The sequence below is a fragment of the Thalassophryne amazonica genome, chromosome 12 (assembly GCF_902500255.1).
Source record: "Thalassophryne amazonica chromosome 12, fThaAma1.1, whole genome shotgun sequence".
NCBI classification, from domain to species: domain Eukaryota; kingdom Metazoa; phylum Chordata; class Actinopteri; order Batrachoidiformes; family Batrachoididae; genus Thalassophryne; species Thalassophryne amazonica.
This window is the reverse complement of record NC_047114.1, coordinates 72,715,369-72,731,334: the sequence shown is the minus strand read 5'-3', so window position 1 is coordinate 72,731,334 and position 15,966 is coordinate 72,715,369. Positions and strand designations below refer to the sequence as shown.

At 41.1% G+C, this 15,966-nt stretch overlaps 1 protein-coding gene across 2 annotated transcripts in view; it reads right to left on the bottom strand.

Annotated features, from left to right (window-relative positions):
* The window catches only part of gnal2 (guanine nucleotide binding protein (G protein), alpha activating activity polypeptide, olfactory type 2), a 146,387-nt gene that overhangs the window by 3,401 nt on the left and 127,020 nt on the right, over positions 1 to 15,966 (bottom strand). For both annotated transcript variants that reach the window (XM_034183445.1, XM_034183446.1), the window contains exons 6-9: positions 3,824 to 3,878; positions 3,666 to 3,739; positions 2,675 to 2,733; positions 1,291 to 1,411 (exon numbers count right to left, since the gene is read on the bottom strand). In XM_034183445.1, the coding sequence (XP_034039336.1) occupies positions 1,291 to 1,411; positions 2,675 to 2,733; positions 3,666 to 3,739; positions 3,824 to 3,878 (309 nt within the window). The remainder of the gene's footprint in view (positions 1 to 1,290; positions 1,412 to 2,674; positions 2,734 to 3,665; positions 3,740 to 3,823; positions 3,879 to 15,966) is intronic.

Here is a 15,966-nt window from a genome sequence, read left to right as displayed (position 1 = left end):
CAGTTTGGTATGAAGATGCTGCTGCTACAGTAAGCATCGCCAACCGCATTACTTACAGAAAAATAAACTGTGCAAATGATGGAATTGGAGTAGAATAGGAATAACCCCTTGTGTCTGATGATTTCGGATGTTAATGCTGGATTACGGTCACAAATACCGTTTTAAAACTCAATTTGCGACTGTAAAATCCAGCATTAATGTCCGCAAATCATCAGACACAACAGGGTTATTCCCTAAGTGTGCGCAGCCTTTGAATGAGCAAAACCAGGAGTACATTCCAAAGGATTTACATACACATGACACCAATGAAAAGAATGCAAAACATCCTGGATTTTTTGGAGTATAAATCTGTTTTTGTTTTCAGGGGTTTTTTTTTTTTTTTTTGGTTTGTTTGTTTTACTAGTTTGGGAGGTCCTGCAACTTATACTCTGGTGCATCTTATATACTGACAGGAAATTACACATTAGTTAGCAGTAATAAGAACTTTCATTTGTAGGTTTGGTCTGTCTATGTGCGGCCGTGTGACAGACTGCCGTCCTGTCTACGGTGTACTCTGCCTCGTGCCCTATGACTGTTGGGATAGGCTCCACCATGCCCCATGACCCTTGACAGGAGTAAGCAGGTATAGAAAATGAATGAATAAAAGTAGAAGAGATCCATGGAACCTTCATGATATGAAGACTGTGTGGTAGAATGGGCCAGAAACACACCTGAGCAATGCATGTGACTAGTTTCTTCATACAGGAGGCATCTTAAAGCTGTCATTACCAACAAAGTACGAAGTATTAAATACATTTCAGTAAGCGTGTTCAATATTTTTTCCCTGTGTCATTCCATTTTTTAACTTAATTTCTATACTAATTTGTTTTGGCTTCTTTGCATCTATGGATTACTTGGGTTGTTACCAACATCTGGTGAAAATTTCACATCAATAGGACCTTTAGAAATATATTTACGGAGAAAAATGGTGACGTGTTCAATACTTATTTTTTCTGGTGACGAGTTCAATACTTATTTTACCATCTGTATGTTCCAGACAGACATTTATCCAAAATGATTTATAGCCATATGTACCAAAAACAGAACAATACCAGATATTTCCACACAAAGTGACCTGCACACTGGGAACAACTTAAAATTCAGTGTCTTGCTTAAGGATCATTTGACACAGATAAAATACAGCACCAGAATTTGAAACAATGACTCTTTTGGGTGTTGTTTGTGGTGTTTTCATCTCTGTGCCCAATGAAAACTATTAACCATTCAGCTCAAAATTCAGCTAAGACTCACCTGTTGTTCCAAATACTGCGGAAGAGGTCCAAGGCTTCCCGTAGCCTGTTAGTGTTATTGTCTTCCCTTATGACCATGTTATAGCTGCTGCTGGCCACTACAAAGATGATAGCAGTGACATCTAGAAGAAGAGATGCACTACATCAGGACAGCTATCCAACTTCACAAATGAAATGTCCTCAAGATGGACAGCTTGGATCCTGGAGCTGGATTGGGCTGGACGCACTGGGTACGTTTCTCAACCTGAAGGATTACTTTGTGTTGTCTCTATTGATATATGTGAGATTCTATCAGCGTGGCGTGACTGTTTCAGAATTTTCTGGAGCTTAAGTGCACACTTGAAATGAATGATGGAATGGCTTGGACAATGTGGGATGTTGAATAGGCCCGGATTGAACTCACGGTAATCATGTATGAGCAAATGGGACCTTGCATGGATATATGTGCAGGCTAACTTGCTTTGTTAGACGACAGGGCATCATGGGGAGAGGATGAAGATACATCTGGGTTGGGGAGGGGAAATCTCACTGAATTTGCATCAATATAATGTCTGACTTAATAATGCGGTGTACATTTTCAAAACTCTAACCTAGACCTCACTCTCTATTCAACTATACTGTAAATGCAAACAAGATTATGAACCCTTATTTAGCTGTAACATTTTGTGCGTTTTCTTTTGTCTTGTTAGAATGGACATGGCACATGGTCACCCCACTGAGCCTGGTCTACTTGAGGTTTTGATTAGAGATTAGACAGAAGTTTATTAATCCCTTGGGAAGACTCCCTCAGGGACATCGAGGTTCCAGCAGCATTGTATAACAGCACACAGGGTAAGAAGCACACAGAGTATCAAAAGTAGAAGTAAAAACAATTTGCAAAATGGAAATACAAATATAAATACTGCTCGCTACTGGCTTACTGGCTATGAATGTTGCTCTCCTTCCCATCCCCTGTCTTCCTGTTACTCCTTCCCCCAATGAGAACTTGTACAGTCTGATGGTTTGAGGGACAAAGGATTTTTTCAGTCTGTTGGTCCTGCACTTGGGAAGGAGCAGTCTGTGGCTGAAGAGGCTCCTCTGGTTGCTGATGACTGTGTGCAGAGGGTGACTGGCATTGTTCACAATGTCCAGTGTTTAGTGTTCAGTTTTGTTACATAATCAAAAACAATGAGGGAGTTGCTTGTTCGTGGGGTGTTAGATATAGCTCTCCAAGGTAACTTATGATATGGAGCTGTATAAATCAAATGCATTGAAAAATAGACACTGATGAAAATACTTTTGACCGGTAAGCTGTGCTCAGAGAAGAGAGTGTAACTACTTGAGGACATAACACCGAACTTAAAAAAAAAAAAGGGGGGGGGGGGGTCAAAGGCTTAAAGTCTCACCATTAAAGCACTGGATCCATTTTCTTCTTTCATCTCTCTGGCCACCAACATCAAACATGCTGTGGAGGAAACAAAGTACTGGGTCAGTCCAACAGGCTACAACATATTCACTATTGCCCTCGTGTGGCTACAGATTTAAAACTGGCGTAATCAAAAACACCAAATTTTATTCTAAAATAATTTAGATTAGCACTTGCTGTCATTTTTTTGGGTTCATTTAAACCTACTACCTCTCTGACCACGCACAACTAACTGGAAGTAATAAAGCTGATAACCCAAAGGAAAGTCACATCCAGAGTGTTTTGTAATCAATCTTACAACACAATATAACATGATACAAAGGTCCATTCCAGATAGTAAAATAGTGGTTGCAGATTTAACTGTGAAAATGCCAAAATGGTTTATTTCATTTGACATAATTGAAACAGTAAATATTTACTCAAAATGTTATTTGAATTTAATTGCAATTTAAATGCAACCAATGTTTTGAAACTCACAAATGGACCAGAGTATGTCCTATACAAGCCCCGAGTCCAACTGCATCTGTTTACTCAAGCAAAACATAATGTGGCAGACACGGTCTGCTTTTATCATGCTCCATTCATGTGAATGCATAAAAGCTTTCTTTCAAAACACATTACTACTTTAAAAACAAGTTACCATGACAGTAAATCTGTACTTCAAATTATTACGCAAACTGTTAATTAATCCATGCTTCTCCATACTCATGCCAAATGATGGGGGTATGGTTCACAGTCAACTATTATCCATTACAAGACGAACAGACAGGTCAAAGAAATAATCAGAAATTGGTCTTTTGTCAATTGTGAGCAGTCAGTCTTTGCCAAAGGTATCAACAACAAAAATCATGATTTTCTTCACTTTCTGACAGCTAGCTATATGCATGGTGACTCTCTTTGCTACAAAGAAATTATATACAATGAAGAACACACTATGAACCGATGAACAAGCCAGAAAAGTGTAAACTTACTGAAAGTTCACTTTATCTACTTGGAACCTCGTCTCAAAAATCCCTGAAGTTAGCACTCGGCAGCGTAGAAGGTCCTGGAAAACATGGGAAAACAGCCTTAATTAAGCTATTGCTAGGGGTTCATTAGACTTAACTTCAACACAACAAGAAGAACTGACCTGGTCTGTAGGTGTGTAGTCATTCTGTCTTACAGAGTCAATTCTGTCCAAGAAACTGCAGTTAAAACACAACAGGTTTAGAGTGAGCAGAAAGGTGCTTTTCACAGGCTGTGGGAATAAGAACATTATCAATATTCAAGTACATCAAACCAACAACTACAAAGGTTTTTTTTTTCTTTAGATCCTTAGAACACACAAAAAAAAACACATGCAACTGCCAATATCTCAAATGATGCCTCAGACATTTGTTATAGACATCTCTTGCATGAGATTTAAATTTCAACTTTAGAGAAAGCCGCCATGTCTATTTCTTGACCGGGGTGTTTGTACGTTGGTGCTAAGGTAGCAGGAAGCCACAAGAGGGCAGTCTGGTTCAGTCTGGGTTATTTTGGTCCAGAGTGATTACATAAGATGGTTATTGTGGAGGTTAGACAGCTTGCTGCTGCCATCTCTTCACTACTGAGAACAGCAGCATCTGGGCCTCTGCAGCACAGGAGGCAGGCTGAGCACACTGAGGCTCCAGATGGTCACATGGGCCCACGGATGATCAGGATCGCACAACCAAGAGATTCAGCCTCATCAGGCTCAAGAGCCAGATTCCATACAGACTGAGCACAAGGTGTGTGTGTGTGTGTGTGTGTGTTATGAAACTGACCACAGGAACAACAGCAGACTTCCAAGACACTGAAAATGTGGACTTCATTTACAACAGTTATTTCAAAATATAAATATTATGGTACTCTGTGGTAAAATTGCCTGAGTAAGCAGTTCTCAAAATCTGAATGACCATGCAAGAAGGAGACTAGTGAGGGAAGCCACCAAGACAGCCGTTACAACTCTGAAGGACTTAGATTTCTGTGGCTGTGGAGAAACTGTGCACCAGTTACACAATTTCGTGGTAAAGTAAGAAGAGAAGAACATTTTGAAAAGAAGATGTGAAATTTCAGGACCACAACAGTGCCCCATATTGCAAAGCAAACATACTGTTGATGCATCTACTTCAAAGGTTCACAACCTCTTTCAGCTTATGACCCAATTTTGACAAGTCAGAATTGTCACAGTCCCAGCTGCTTGAAAAATTGACAATCTGCTCCAAATGTTATGCATTTTTAAATTAGTTATATTGCAGAAGATTTAACTATTTTAGCAGAATATGTAAATAGAAAGACTGCTCAAATTTAGTACAATTTTTATTTTGTAACTCTTGCTAAAATAAATAAATAAAAAGCAAAGTAGAATGGGTTCATTAAGCTATCCATTCATTTTTCTAAACCCACTTATTCCAGTGGTCATTTCTGTACAAACACCACAGAGAAAGGACCAGGTCAGAAATGAAGCTGGGACCTTCTCGATGCAAGGCAGCAGCGCTAACCACTAAGTCACCATGCTACCAGGGTGTGTGTGTGTGTGTGTATATATAAGTTCATTTTAAAAATTGTTTTTAAGATAGTCAAATTTTGAAAATGTTAAAATTATATAAAAATGGCCATATCTTTCCATAGCCCAAAGTGAGATTTTAAAATAGCTTATTACTTCGGTACACACTACACTATGTACTTATTAACCTGAATGAGATAATGCTGCCAAGTCAACACCCAAGGCTAATCAGATTATCTTACAGGTTAATGACAGTATGCAAGACTATTCTTTTATGGCTGCAGAGCAGAAATCCAGGCCGTGCCTTTAACTTAAAGCCTCACCTTCAAACGGTTACTTTTTGTCCAAGCTGCCTAGTTAAACGTCATCCTGAATTTCAACTTATGCTGAGAATTTACCCCCCCCCCCCCCCCCCCCCCAAAAAAAAAAAAAAAAAAAAAAAATCAGCCATGAAACTGGATACCTGATATCCCACGCAGAAGATCACTACTACAACTCCAGGGTAATATTTTTATGAGAAGTACCTAGGAGCATCGTCCAAGTGGGCTGAAGACCAACAATAGAAGCTGATGTAGCCAATGAATGTTTTTAAATGCAAAAACAGTTTCATGGGGTGTTATGGGGTAGAGAATACATAAAAAAACTTTATATCTTAAGCACCAATACACAGAGAGAACGTGCAAACTCAACACAGAAAAGAACTGGGTGGAATTGAAGCCCAGACATTCTTGTTGTGAGGCAAAAGCACTAACCACTGAACCAATGTCTTGCCCAAACCATCTTTATATGCACATACAAACCACAAGTGTTGATAGAAAAAAGTAAGTTGATAAAAGAGTGAAATTTGAAAAAGTACTGAAAAGTAGAGAAATAAAAAGTTACATATGGTACAGTTATTAAGGCCGTCGCACCTCGATGATTTAGCCAGCGTATGCCGACTGTATTTAAAAATACTTGCATATGCTGGTGTATGTCTAATATGTTATGGGTACGTTTGTATACGTTAAGAGCACACTGAAGCACGCTGATATACATTGTAATATGCTGAGCACCTCGAAAAATTTTGGGCATGTTGAAAATGAAAAACACATGGCAGCATATGACTCATACATCCCACACATGCAGGACATAAGTTGCGACTAAGTTATGCAATTGTTGACAGACATTTCTTGTAATTTACTCATAAGTCAGAATATGTCCATTAATGCTGTCCATTGACTGGATGAAAGCTGCAGTCCTCATGCAAACAGACGGTTTCAAATATTAAACCATCACACACGGAGTAAATATAAGAGTCACACCTATTCGTTTCAGTGGGATTCATCATCACAGTCTGACAAAAACGTATCCACATAAAGCCTCCTGATTTTTGAAAACAACATCTGAAAATACTTTAATTCCTTGTGGTGGCTGAAGATAAGTTCCTCTGTGATACCGGCACTTTGCGCTACAGTTGCTCTGTCAGATCACGGTTACTGTGCCGGGGGTCATCCATCAGGTTGTGAAGTTGCTGGCTCGAGTGTCGGCTGTCCTCCACTAGGGGGGTCTCTCTCTCTCTCTCATATATATCAGTCGATTCTGTCTGTATGCAATGAAACTACCCCGTGATCCACAAAGAAAAACAAAAATAATAAAATTACTCAGGTTTGACTCTATGTGGAGCAGAGACGCCGCGCGATGCCATGTGCACGCTCGATGCCATACTCATCAATATTTAAGTGTTGCACCTGTCAAACAAAAGGTTCTGCCTGCGGTGGAAATGCAAACCAAGTCAGACTTAACCATTCCAATGCGTAAAATACCATGAAGCACTGACCCGAACCACTCAGTGGAAAGAGGGCTGTCAGTATACGCTGGTTAAGTCATCAAGATGTGACAGCTACATTAATTTATTACACATATGCCCACGCTTTTGATTTTTTTATATTCTGTGCGAATATGGGTGTCCCAACAAATTGATTACAATGATCCACCTACTCCATGATGATATGACTGCAGAGAATAACAGAAGTCTTTGTAAAAGCCTACAAACAACGTGGTCTATCACTGAACTGCACTAAAACAGAGGTTCTGTATCGATCTCCCTCTGATACCATCTCCCCACCTGTCACTCAGCCTGAAATAATTGTTGATGGAACCATTCTCAAGGTAGTTTCACACTGTTGACGGAACCATTTTCAAAGCAGTTTCACACTTTAAGTATCTTGGTAGCTACGTGGCAAGTGGTGTTTCCCTTGATTGTGAGGTAAACAACAAGATCACCTCTGCCGCAGCAGCTTTTGGCAAGCTATGCAAGCGTGTCTTCGACAACCACGAACTTGAGTTGGAGACAAAATACGAGTCTATGGTTGGTGTCCATTCAGCTGCTCCCATTTTTGGTTGGGGTCATAACAGTGGATAGAGCCAGATCTGCATTGGCATTTGGCACAGGTTTTATGCCAGATGCCCTTCCTGACGCAACTCCAGTGTAACCTGGAGAAACACAAACAGCTGCCAGTGTTCCAAAGAGGTCTCCCATCCAAGTACTAACCAGGACTTGCACTGCCTAGCTTATGAGATCTGACGGGATCAGGCTGACACAGAGCAGATCGGCTGCCAAAATACGAGTCTATCAAGCCATCATTTTACCAACACTTCTGTATGGCTCTGAAACGTGGACTACCTATCGTTATCAATAACTTGATAAATTCCACCAAAGGTATCTTCAGACAATCATAAATGTGAAATGGTATGATCATGTCACCAATGCTGTAGTTCTTGACTGAGCTTGCCTGACAAGTATTGAGGCTATGTTACACCAAAACAGACTGAGATGGTACAGACATGGTGAGAATGGACACGCAACATCTTCCAAAACAACTTCTCTTCAATCAACTTTCTACTGGATCACATTGTGTTGGCTCTCCTAAGAAGAGGTACAAGGACGTCCTTAAAATAAGTTTTTAAGACTGCAAGACTGCTGACTGGGCTACAGCCCCAGCAGATAGATTGGTTCGGAGGAGAACGTTTGTGATGGCATGAAGACCTTTGAGACCAATAGACAGAAAGCTGAAGAGGAAAGACACACAAGAAAGAAAGCTGATGAAGCTCTGAAAAAGTGTGGCAGCCTCCTAGTTAGATGCCTGGATGAATTTCTTCTGGACCGAGATGCTCATGTTGAGTGGCAGTGATGATGATGCCTGTGTTTTTAATATGGTTGGCATACGCAGGCTAAATTGTCAAGAGGTACTCCGGAAGACTTGTATTTTTAAGAGCTTCTTAAAAGAACAGATGGGGACTCCCACCCCCGCGATAGCATTCAATAGCTCTTTCCATCAAAGGACCACAGATGACAATAGTCTGAATTCCCTTGTGTGTCACGATGGCAGTGCCATACATTGCTCCTTGGAGGAGCACAGCAGTCTCAGGGTAGCATAAATCATTATGACAGCATTTAAGTATATGAATGCAGCACCCAGTAATCACTTTGTAGGCAAGCATTAGTGACTACAATTTGATGCAGGCAGCAATGGGTAGTCAATGGAGATTGATAAGGAGTGGGAGCAACATGCTCTTTTGGGCTGATCAAAAACCAAACACACTGCTGTGCTCTGGATCATCTGTATAAGGTCTTCACCATGCAAGCCGGGAGGCCCGATTGAATGGTGGATTATGGTTCGGGTAACAATTACAATGGCTTAAACGGCATGGGACAACTTAACCTTGAGATGTTATTTCATCCAGTATTTTTTATTTTTTTAATGACAGCAAGTTAAAAAGCTTCACCTCAACAAATGTCTTGTTATTCTTATGCACGTGCACAGCGATGCCTTGCAGAATTCAGCTCGATTGCAATCAATGGCTTCCAACAACTGAACAGCCAGGAACACAGCAATGTCTGAGTATGTTTAATTCCTCTCAGTAAGCAGAAAATATTTCACTTGCACTACACCAACCTGCACAATCCATTCCATTAGCACCCAAAACAAATGCGGCATCTGTGTTGCAATGACCAGTCACATGAATGTGATCTGGATGTAAAACTTTGATCATGTAAGTGATCCAGCGTGCAGACAAGAGTATTCAGGCATATAAACGGCAGAGCTTCTTTTAAGCATCTATCAATTACACTGTCCTTTGAAAACTGAGATTAAAAATAAAAAAAATAAACTATGAACCCACAAAACTGGAAGAGAGAGACTGTTATAAATGTCTCTTTAAAAAGAAAAAGAAAAAAAAAGAAAGAAAAAACACCACACACAAATGTTGCCCCTCAGAAGACACAAAGTCACACAACATGAATGCAAAACTGTAAAATCAATGATACACAAAAACAGGAAAACCCATCTTCAGTTTCTGCCCATCGCTGCAAGAACGTGGGTGTATTTTTAGTCTGCCTTTCTTGCACAGACCTAGCTGGGTTATAATTACTGAGTGCTTTGTGACTGCCATGTGACAAAAATGCTATTGTAGAGCACTGGAGAGCCAAATATAGTCCTCATACCAAGCAAGAGGAGAACAAGATTGCTGGAAACAGGAAAAACACAGAAAAAGATAGCACTGATTACTGCATGGCCTTTCATGTAATTATCAAAATGTTTGCATGTTTCACTTGTGACAACTTCTGTGTTCCACTGCTTCAAAACACAAAGTGGACTGCAAGTCCAGTGAAGTCTGTGGTTTCTCCAGCTTATGCCTTGTCCACACAGAAAGACTTTCCCTATATGAATTTTCCCTTTGTCGTTTTCAAAAAGTGTCCCGCAAACACAGCGCTATTTCTAGAAATATCTGCATGCACACAAAACCACTGAAAATGACTGTAAACACTGTCGTATAGATGTCAGTCCTCTATGGGGTGCCGTAAAGCTCCCACAAAAAAAAAAACAAAAAAAAAAAACAACAAAAGCAGACAAGGAAATGTGACGCCTTGTGACCGGCGATAAGACTGAAGTTAGAGAGGTGTGGCTTTCACACAAGTTGCGTATTGGTTGTACACACAAAAACACAAAGGTGGCGTTTTGAGAATTATCCTCTCAGAGGCCACTTTCAAAAAGGAGTGTTTTCAGCCTCTGAAAACAACAGTTCCGTGTGGATAAAATGCCGATAATGATACAACACTTTTGCGGATACGTCTAAATTAACCTCCATGTTGACGAGCCCTTATTACCATGACTTCATCAGCATCCCAGATCATCCAGATCTGGACAGAGACACATGCACTGACCAAAATCTAACCAAATACACAAATGAAATGAAATAAAATAAAAATGTGCATTTGTTCAGTGCACACTATCCAGCAAAAGCAGGGTAATATGACAAAGTTGTGTCTGACCTGGAATAGAAACTGTTCTATTTTGGAGCAGATCTAGAAAAAGATGTAGAGCTGGGAACTTTACTTTTTTTTTTTACATAGCAAAACAGGCTGGTATTGATGAATGGCCTGTTAGGAGACTTGATCTGGACTAGTTACCACCGGCATTTAAGATGGATTTGCAAAAAAATAGAGTAATAAATACATTTAAATATTTAAATCATAAAACCCTGTCAAAATGTAGTTCTGAGCTTTGTATGGAGACATGGTAGATTTGCAACTGTAGTATTGTGTGTGACACCTGACTAATATTCAATTGTCCAAGTTCCATTCAGGATTTTTGCAGATGGGGACCTGTCAGATATACCAAGACCTAGTAGTCCTCAGAGCAATTTTTTAAAATTTATTTCTATATACGAGGTCTATTAGAAAAGTATCCGACCTTATTATTTTTTTCAAAAACCATATGGATTTGAATCACGTGTGATCACATCAGACATGCTTGAACCCTTGTGGGCATGCAAGAGTTTTTTCACGCCTGTCGGTTACGTCATTCGCCTGTGGGCAGTCTTTGAGTGAGGAGTCGCCCACCCTCTCGTCGATTTTTTCATTGTTTAGGAATGGCTCAGAGACTGCTGCTTTGTTTGATCAAAATTTTTTCAAAACTGTAAGGCACAACTGAGTGGACACCATTCGATAAATTCAGCTGGTTTTCAGTAAAAATTTTAACGGCTGATGAGAGATTTTGGTCTGGTAGTGTCGCCGTAAGGACGGCCCACGACGCCTGACGGCGATCTGCGCTTCGAGGTGGCAGCGTCTCGCCGTTTCAAGTTCAAAATTTCCACATTTCAGGCTCTGTTGATCCAGGAAGTCGTCAGAGAAAAGAGAACTTTCAGAAGAAGTCGGCATGAGGAGTTTATTCGGACATTCCATTGTTAACGGACATTTTGTAATGAAAGAACGTGCGGGCAGAGACGCATGTTGGGCCGGACCCGACCGCGGGGGGTCGCAACAGGAAAAACACCTCCGTTGGAAACCTTAACGGGCAAGTTGGAACATGCCCAAGCTGTTAAACAATTTCTCAGTTACTCACTTGTTGAAAGCCATCAAAAGCCGCCTGAATTATACAAATGGTTTAACACGGAGGTGTTTTTCCTGTCGCGGCGCACACAGATTTGCCGAGTCGTCACGGAAACGACTCTGCGAATTTGCGCGCACGTCTTTCATTAAAAAATGTCCTTAAACAGTGGAATGTCCGCATAAAGTCCTCATGCCAGCCTCTTCTGAATCTTCTCTGTTCTCTCACGATGTCCTGGGTGAATTAAGCCTTAAATTAGGATGTTTTCAGCTCGAAACAGGCCGACGACGGTGCCTGGAAGCGCTGCACGACGTCCTGCTCTGTGGGAAGTCCTTACACCGACAGAAACACCCCATAATCTCTCATCAGCCGTTAAACTTTTTACCGAAAAGCAGCTTAATTTCTCGAATAGTGTCCACTCGGATATTCCTCACAGGTCCAGAAAAAATGTTGATAAAGCAACGTGCGCCGTCTCGAGCAGCGTGTGAAACAAAGGAATTCAGCCGAGAAGGCGGGACCACATCTCACTCAAGGCCTGCCCACAGGGAAATGACGTCACCGACGCGTGAAAAAACTCACGCATGCGCACGAGGGTTCAAGCATGATTGGTGTAATCACACGTCATTCAAATCCATATAGTTAAAAAAATATATAAAAGGGTCGGTTTATTATCTAATAGACCTCGTATTACCAAGCGTGTTCTCATCTGATATTATTCACTTGTGTCTGTCTGTATCAGCAAAGCAGCTCACAGTACTTTTACTAAAATCTGGTGAAAAGGATGAATTTGACAAGTCAAGCCTGGGATACACGCTGGTGTTGTGCTTTGAAAGAATTCACGACACCACAAAACCACCTTGGGTCCTGGATGGTAACCACCCAAGCAGACAACCGGTCCATTCCCAGATCTTTAAAATAACCATCTATCTGGTGCAGCCAGGTGAAGGTCCCCCCAGCCTTCTCAAGCTACATGGGTCCTCAACACTCAGGCACCTGTATGATAGATCATGCAGAAAGAAACGCACCACACAGCGAAAAGGTCCAAGCTGACACTCCCTCACAATGCAAATGACTCATCTTAGTGTCTCTTAGTAACCACTCATTTGATACAAAGTCATTCCAGTGATACCCACGGATCCCCCAAAGAGAACTAGTACCAAAGACATCAACCCTGATCAGACTGAGGTTGGGAACAGGTTTTTTTTTTTAATATGAAGGGCGCTATTTGGATCTAAGCGGGACTCATCAACGTCTGAACGCAAATGCCCCAACCAGTCCCAGCAGAAGACTGCCCCTCCCTGAGCCTGGTTCTGCTGGAGGTTTCTTCCTGTTAAAAGGGAGTTTTTCCTTCCCACTGTAGCCAAGTGCTTGCTCACAGGGGGTCGTTTTTTGACCGTTGGGGTTTTACATCATTATTGTATGGCCTTGCCTTACAATATAAAGCGCCTTGGGGCAACTGTTTGTTGTGATTTGGCGCTATATAAAAAAAAAATTGATTGATTGAAATGTGGCTAGAATCGGACTCGCTCGTGGATCATGACATCAGACCTCCTCACTATGTTTGAGCACTGACAGTGTCCTCTCCAGTGTTGTGCTGTTCAGTGTGGCTGCAATGGCGAGGACAGCAAACAACAGTCTCTCTGTAGCGCCTTTTCACTAAGAGAATCCAGTGCGCTCTTCCATCCAGACACACACAAGCCCGTGCTCTAACCATTCAAATATACACCCGCACTCTAACCGTCCAGATTCCCACACACACCCACGCCGTCACATCCAGATCCACATGTACACGCCCATGCTGTAATGTTCAGACCAACAAGTACACATGTCCTGAATTTAGGTTGAGCCAGACTAAGTATGGGCATGTGTGTAGGATGAGCTAGATTTGAAAAACAGGTCTGAATGCTATCCAACTAGAAAGCAATCAGGATTGAATCCAGCTCAAACTGGATTGCCAACCCCACTCTGAAGGGGGGTGGTCATTTAGTCATTGCCTTAGGTCACTGTTTAGTACATGTATCAAACATCTTATACAACCCCTGGCAAAAATTATGGAATCACCGGCCTCGGAGGATGTTCATTCAGTTGTTTAATTTTGTAGAAAAAAAAGCAGATCACAGACATCACACAAAACTAAAGTCATTTCAAATGGCAACTTTCTGGCTTTAAGAAACACTATAAGAAATCGGGAAAAAGAATTGTGGCAGTCAGTAACGGTTACTTTTTTAGACCAAGCAGAGGGGAATCACTCAGTTCTGAGGAAAAAATTATGGAATCATGAAAAACAAAAGAACGCTCCAACACATCACTAGTATTTTGTTGCACCACCTCTGGCTTTTAGAACAGCTTGCAGTCTCTGAAGCATGGACTTAATGAGTGACAAACAGTACTCCTCATCAATCTGGCTCCAACTTTCTCTGATTGCTGTTGCCAGATCAGCTTTGCAGGTTGGAGACTTGTCATGGACCATTTTCTTCAACTTCCACCAAAGATTTTCAATTGGATTAAGATCCGGAATATTTGCAGGCCATGACATTGACCCTATGTGTCTTTTTGCAAGGAATGTTTTCACAGTTTCTGCTCTATGGCAAGATGCGTTATCATCTTGAAAAATGATGTCATCATCCCCAAACATCCTTTCAATTGATGGGATAAGAAAAGTGTCCAAAATATCAACATAAACTTGTGCATTTATTGATGATGTAATGAAGCCATCTCCCCAGTGCCTTTACCTGACATGCAGCCACATATCATCAATGACTGTGGAAATTTACATGTTCTCTTCAGGCAGTCATCTTTATAAATCTCATTGGAACGGCACCAAACAAAAGTTCCAGCATCATCACCTTGCCCAATGCAGATTCGAGATTCATCACTGAATATGACTTTCATCCAGTCATCCACAGTCCACGATTGCTTTTCCTTAGCCCATTGTAACCTTGTTTTTTTCTGTTTAGGTGTTAATGATGGTCTTTGTTTAGCTTTTCTGTATGTAAATCCCATTTCCTTTAGGCGGTTTCTTACAGTTCGGTCACAGACGTTGACTCCAGTTTCCTCCCATTCATTTTGTTGTGCATTTTCGATTTTTGAGACATATTGCTTTAAGTTTTCTGTCTTGACTCTTTGATGTCTTCCTTGGTCTACCAGTATGTTTGCCTTTAACAACCTTCCCATGTTGTTTGTATTTGGTCCAGAGTTTAGACACAGCTGACTGTGAACAAGCAATATCTTTTGCAACATTGCGTGATGATTTACCCTCTTTTAAGAGTTTGATAATCCTCTCCTTTGTTTCAACTGACATCTCTCGTGTTGGAGCCATGATTCATGTCAGTCCACTTGGTACAACAGCTCTCCAAGGTGTGATCACTCCTTTTTAGATGCAGACTAACGAGCAGATCTGATTTGATGCAGGTGTTAGCTTTGGGGATGAAAATTTACAGGGTGATTCCATAATTTATTCCTCAGAATTAAGTGATTCCATATTTTTTTCCCTCTGCTTGGTCTAAAAAAGTAACCGTTACTGACTGCCACAATTATTTTTCCTGATTTCTTATAGTGTTTCTTAAAGCCAGAAAGTTGCCATTTGAAATGACTTTAGTTTTGTGTCATGTCTGTGATCTGCTTTTTTCTACAAAATTAAACAACTGAATGAACATCCTCCAAGGCCGGTGATTCCATAATTATTGCCAGGGGTTGTACTGGTACTTTGATAATACTGTGATCTGGTGTAGACCCCTACTCAACAGTGCTTTCACAAAGACCAGGCATGGTACCTGGGCTCCCCAGCCAAATGACAAAGTACGAATAACTTGGCGTCATTGAATTGTCGAAGATGCTACAATAGTCAAGCATGCTTTTTCATTAATAAGTGTTGATATCTCACACATAACAGAATTCTTCTGTCTTTTCATACTGAATTAGGTGCCAAACCGAATAAATAGGAACTTAATGTCAACCTAAATGATGTGGCCGCCATATTGAATTTTACAGAAAAGCTTTTAATTTGTTCCACGGGTCACATATTTTGAAAATTTTCACAAAACGTGGCAAAATTGACAAAGTCTCACAATTCTATTTATCGTATTAGCACGTCTGAGGGCCCAGGGCCAAGCATACACCCCCCCCCCCTTTTTTTGGGGGGGGGGGGGGGCGCTAAGCGTTGGGCTTCAGACCAGAGGATCATTGGTTCAAATCCCAGCCTGACTGGAAAATGACTAAGGGCCCTTGGGCAAGGTCCTTAATCCCCTAGTTTCTCCCGGTGTGTGGTGAGTGCCTTGCATGGCATCACCCTGACATTGGGGTGATTGTGAGGCATCATTGTAAAGCGCTTTGAGCATCTGATGCAGATGCAAAAGCGCTATATAAATGTAGTCGATTTACCATTTAACACTGGAAACC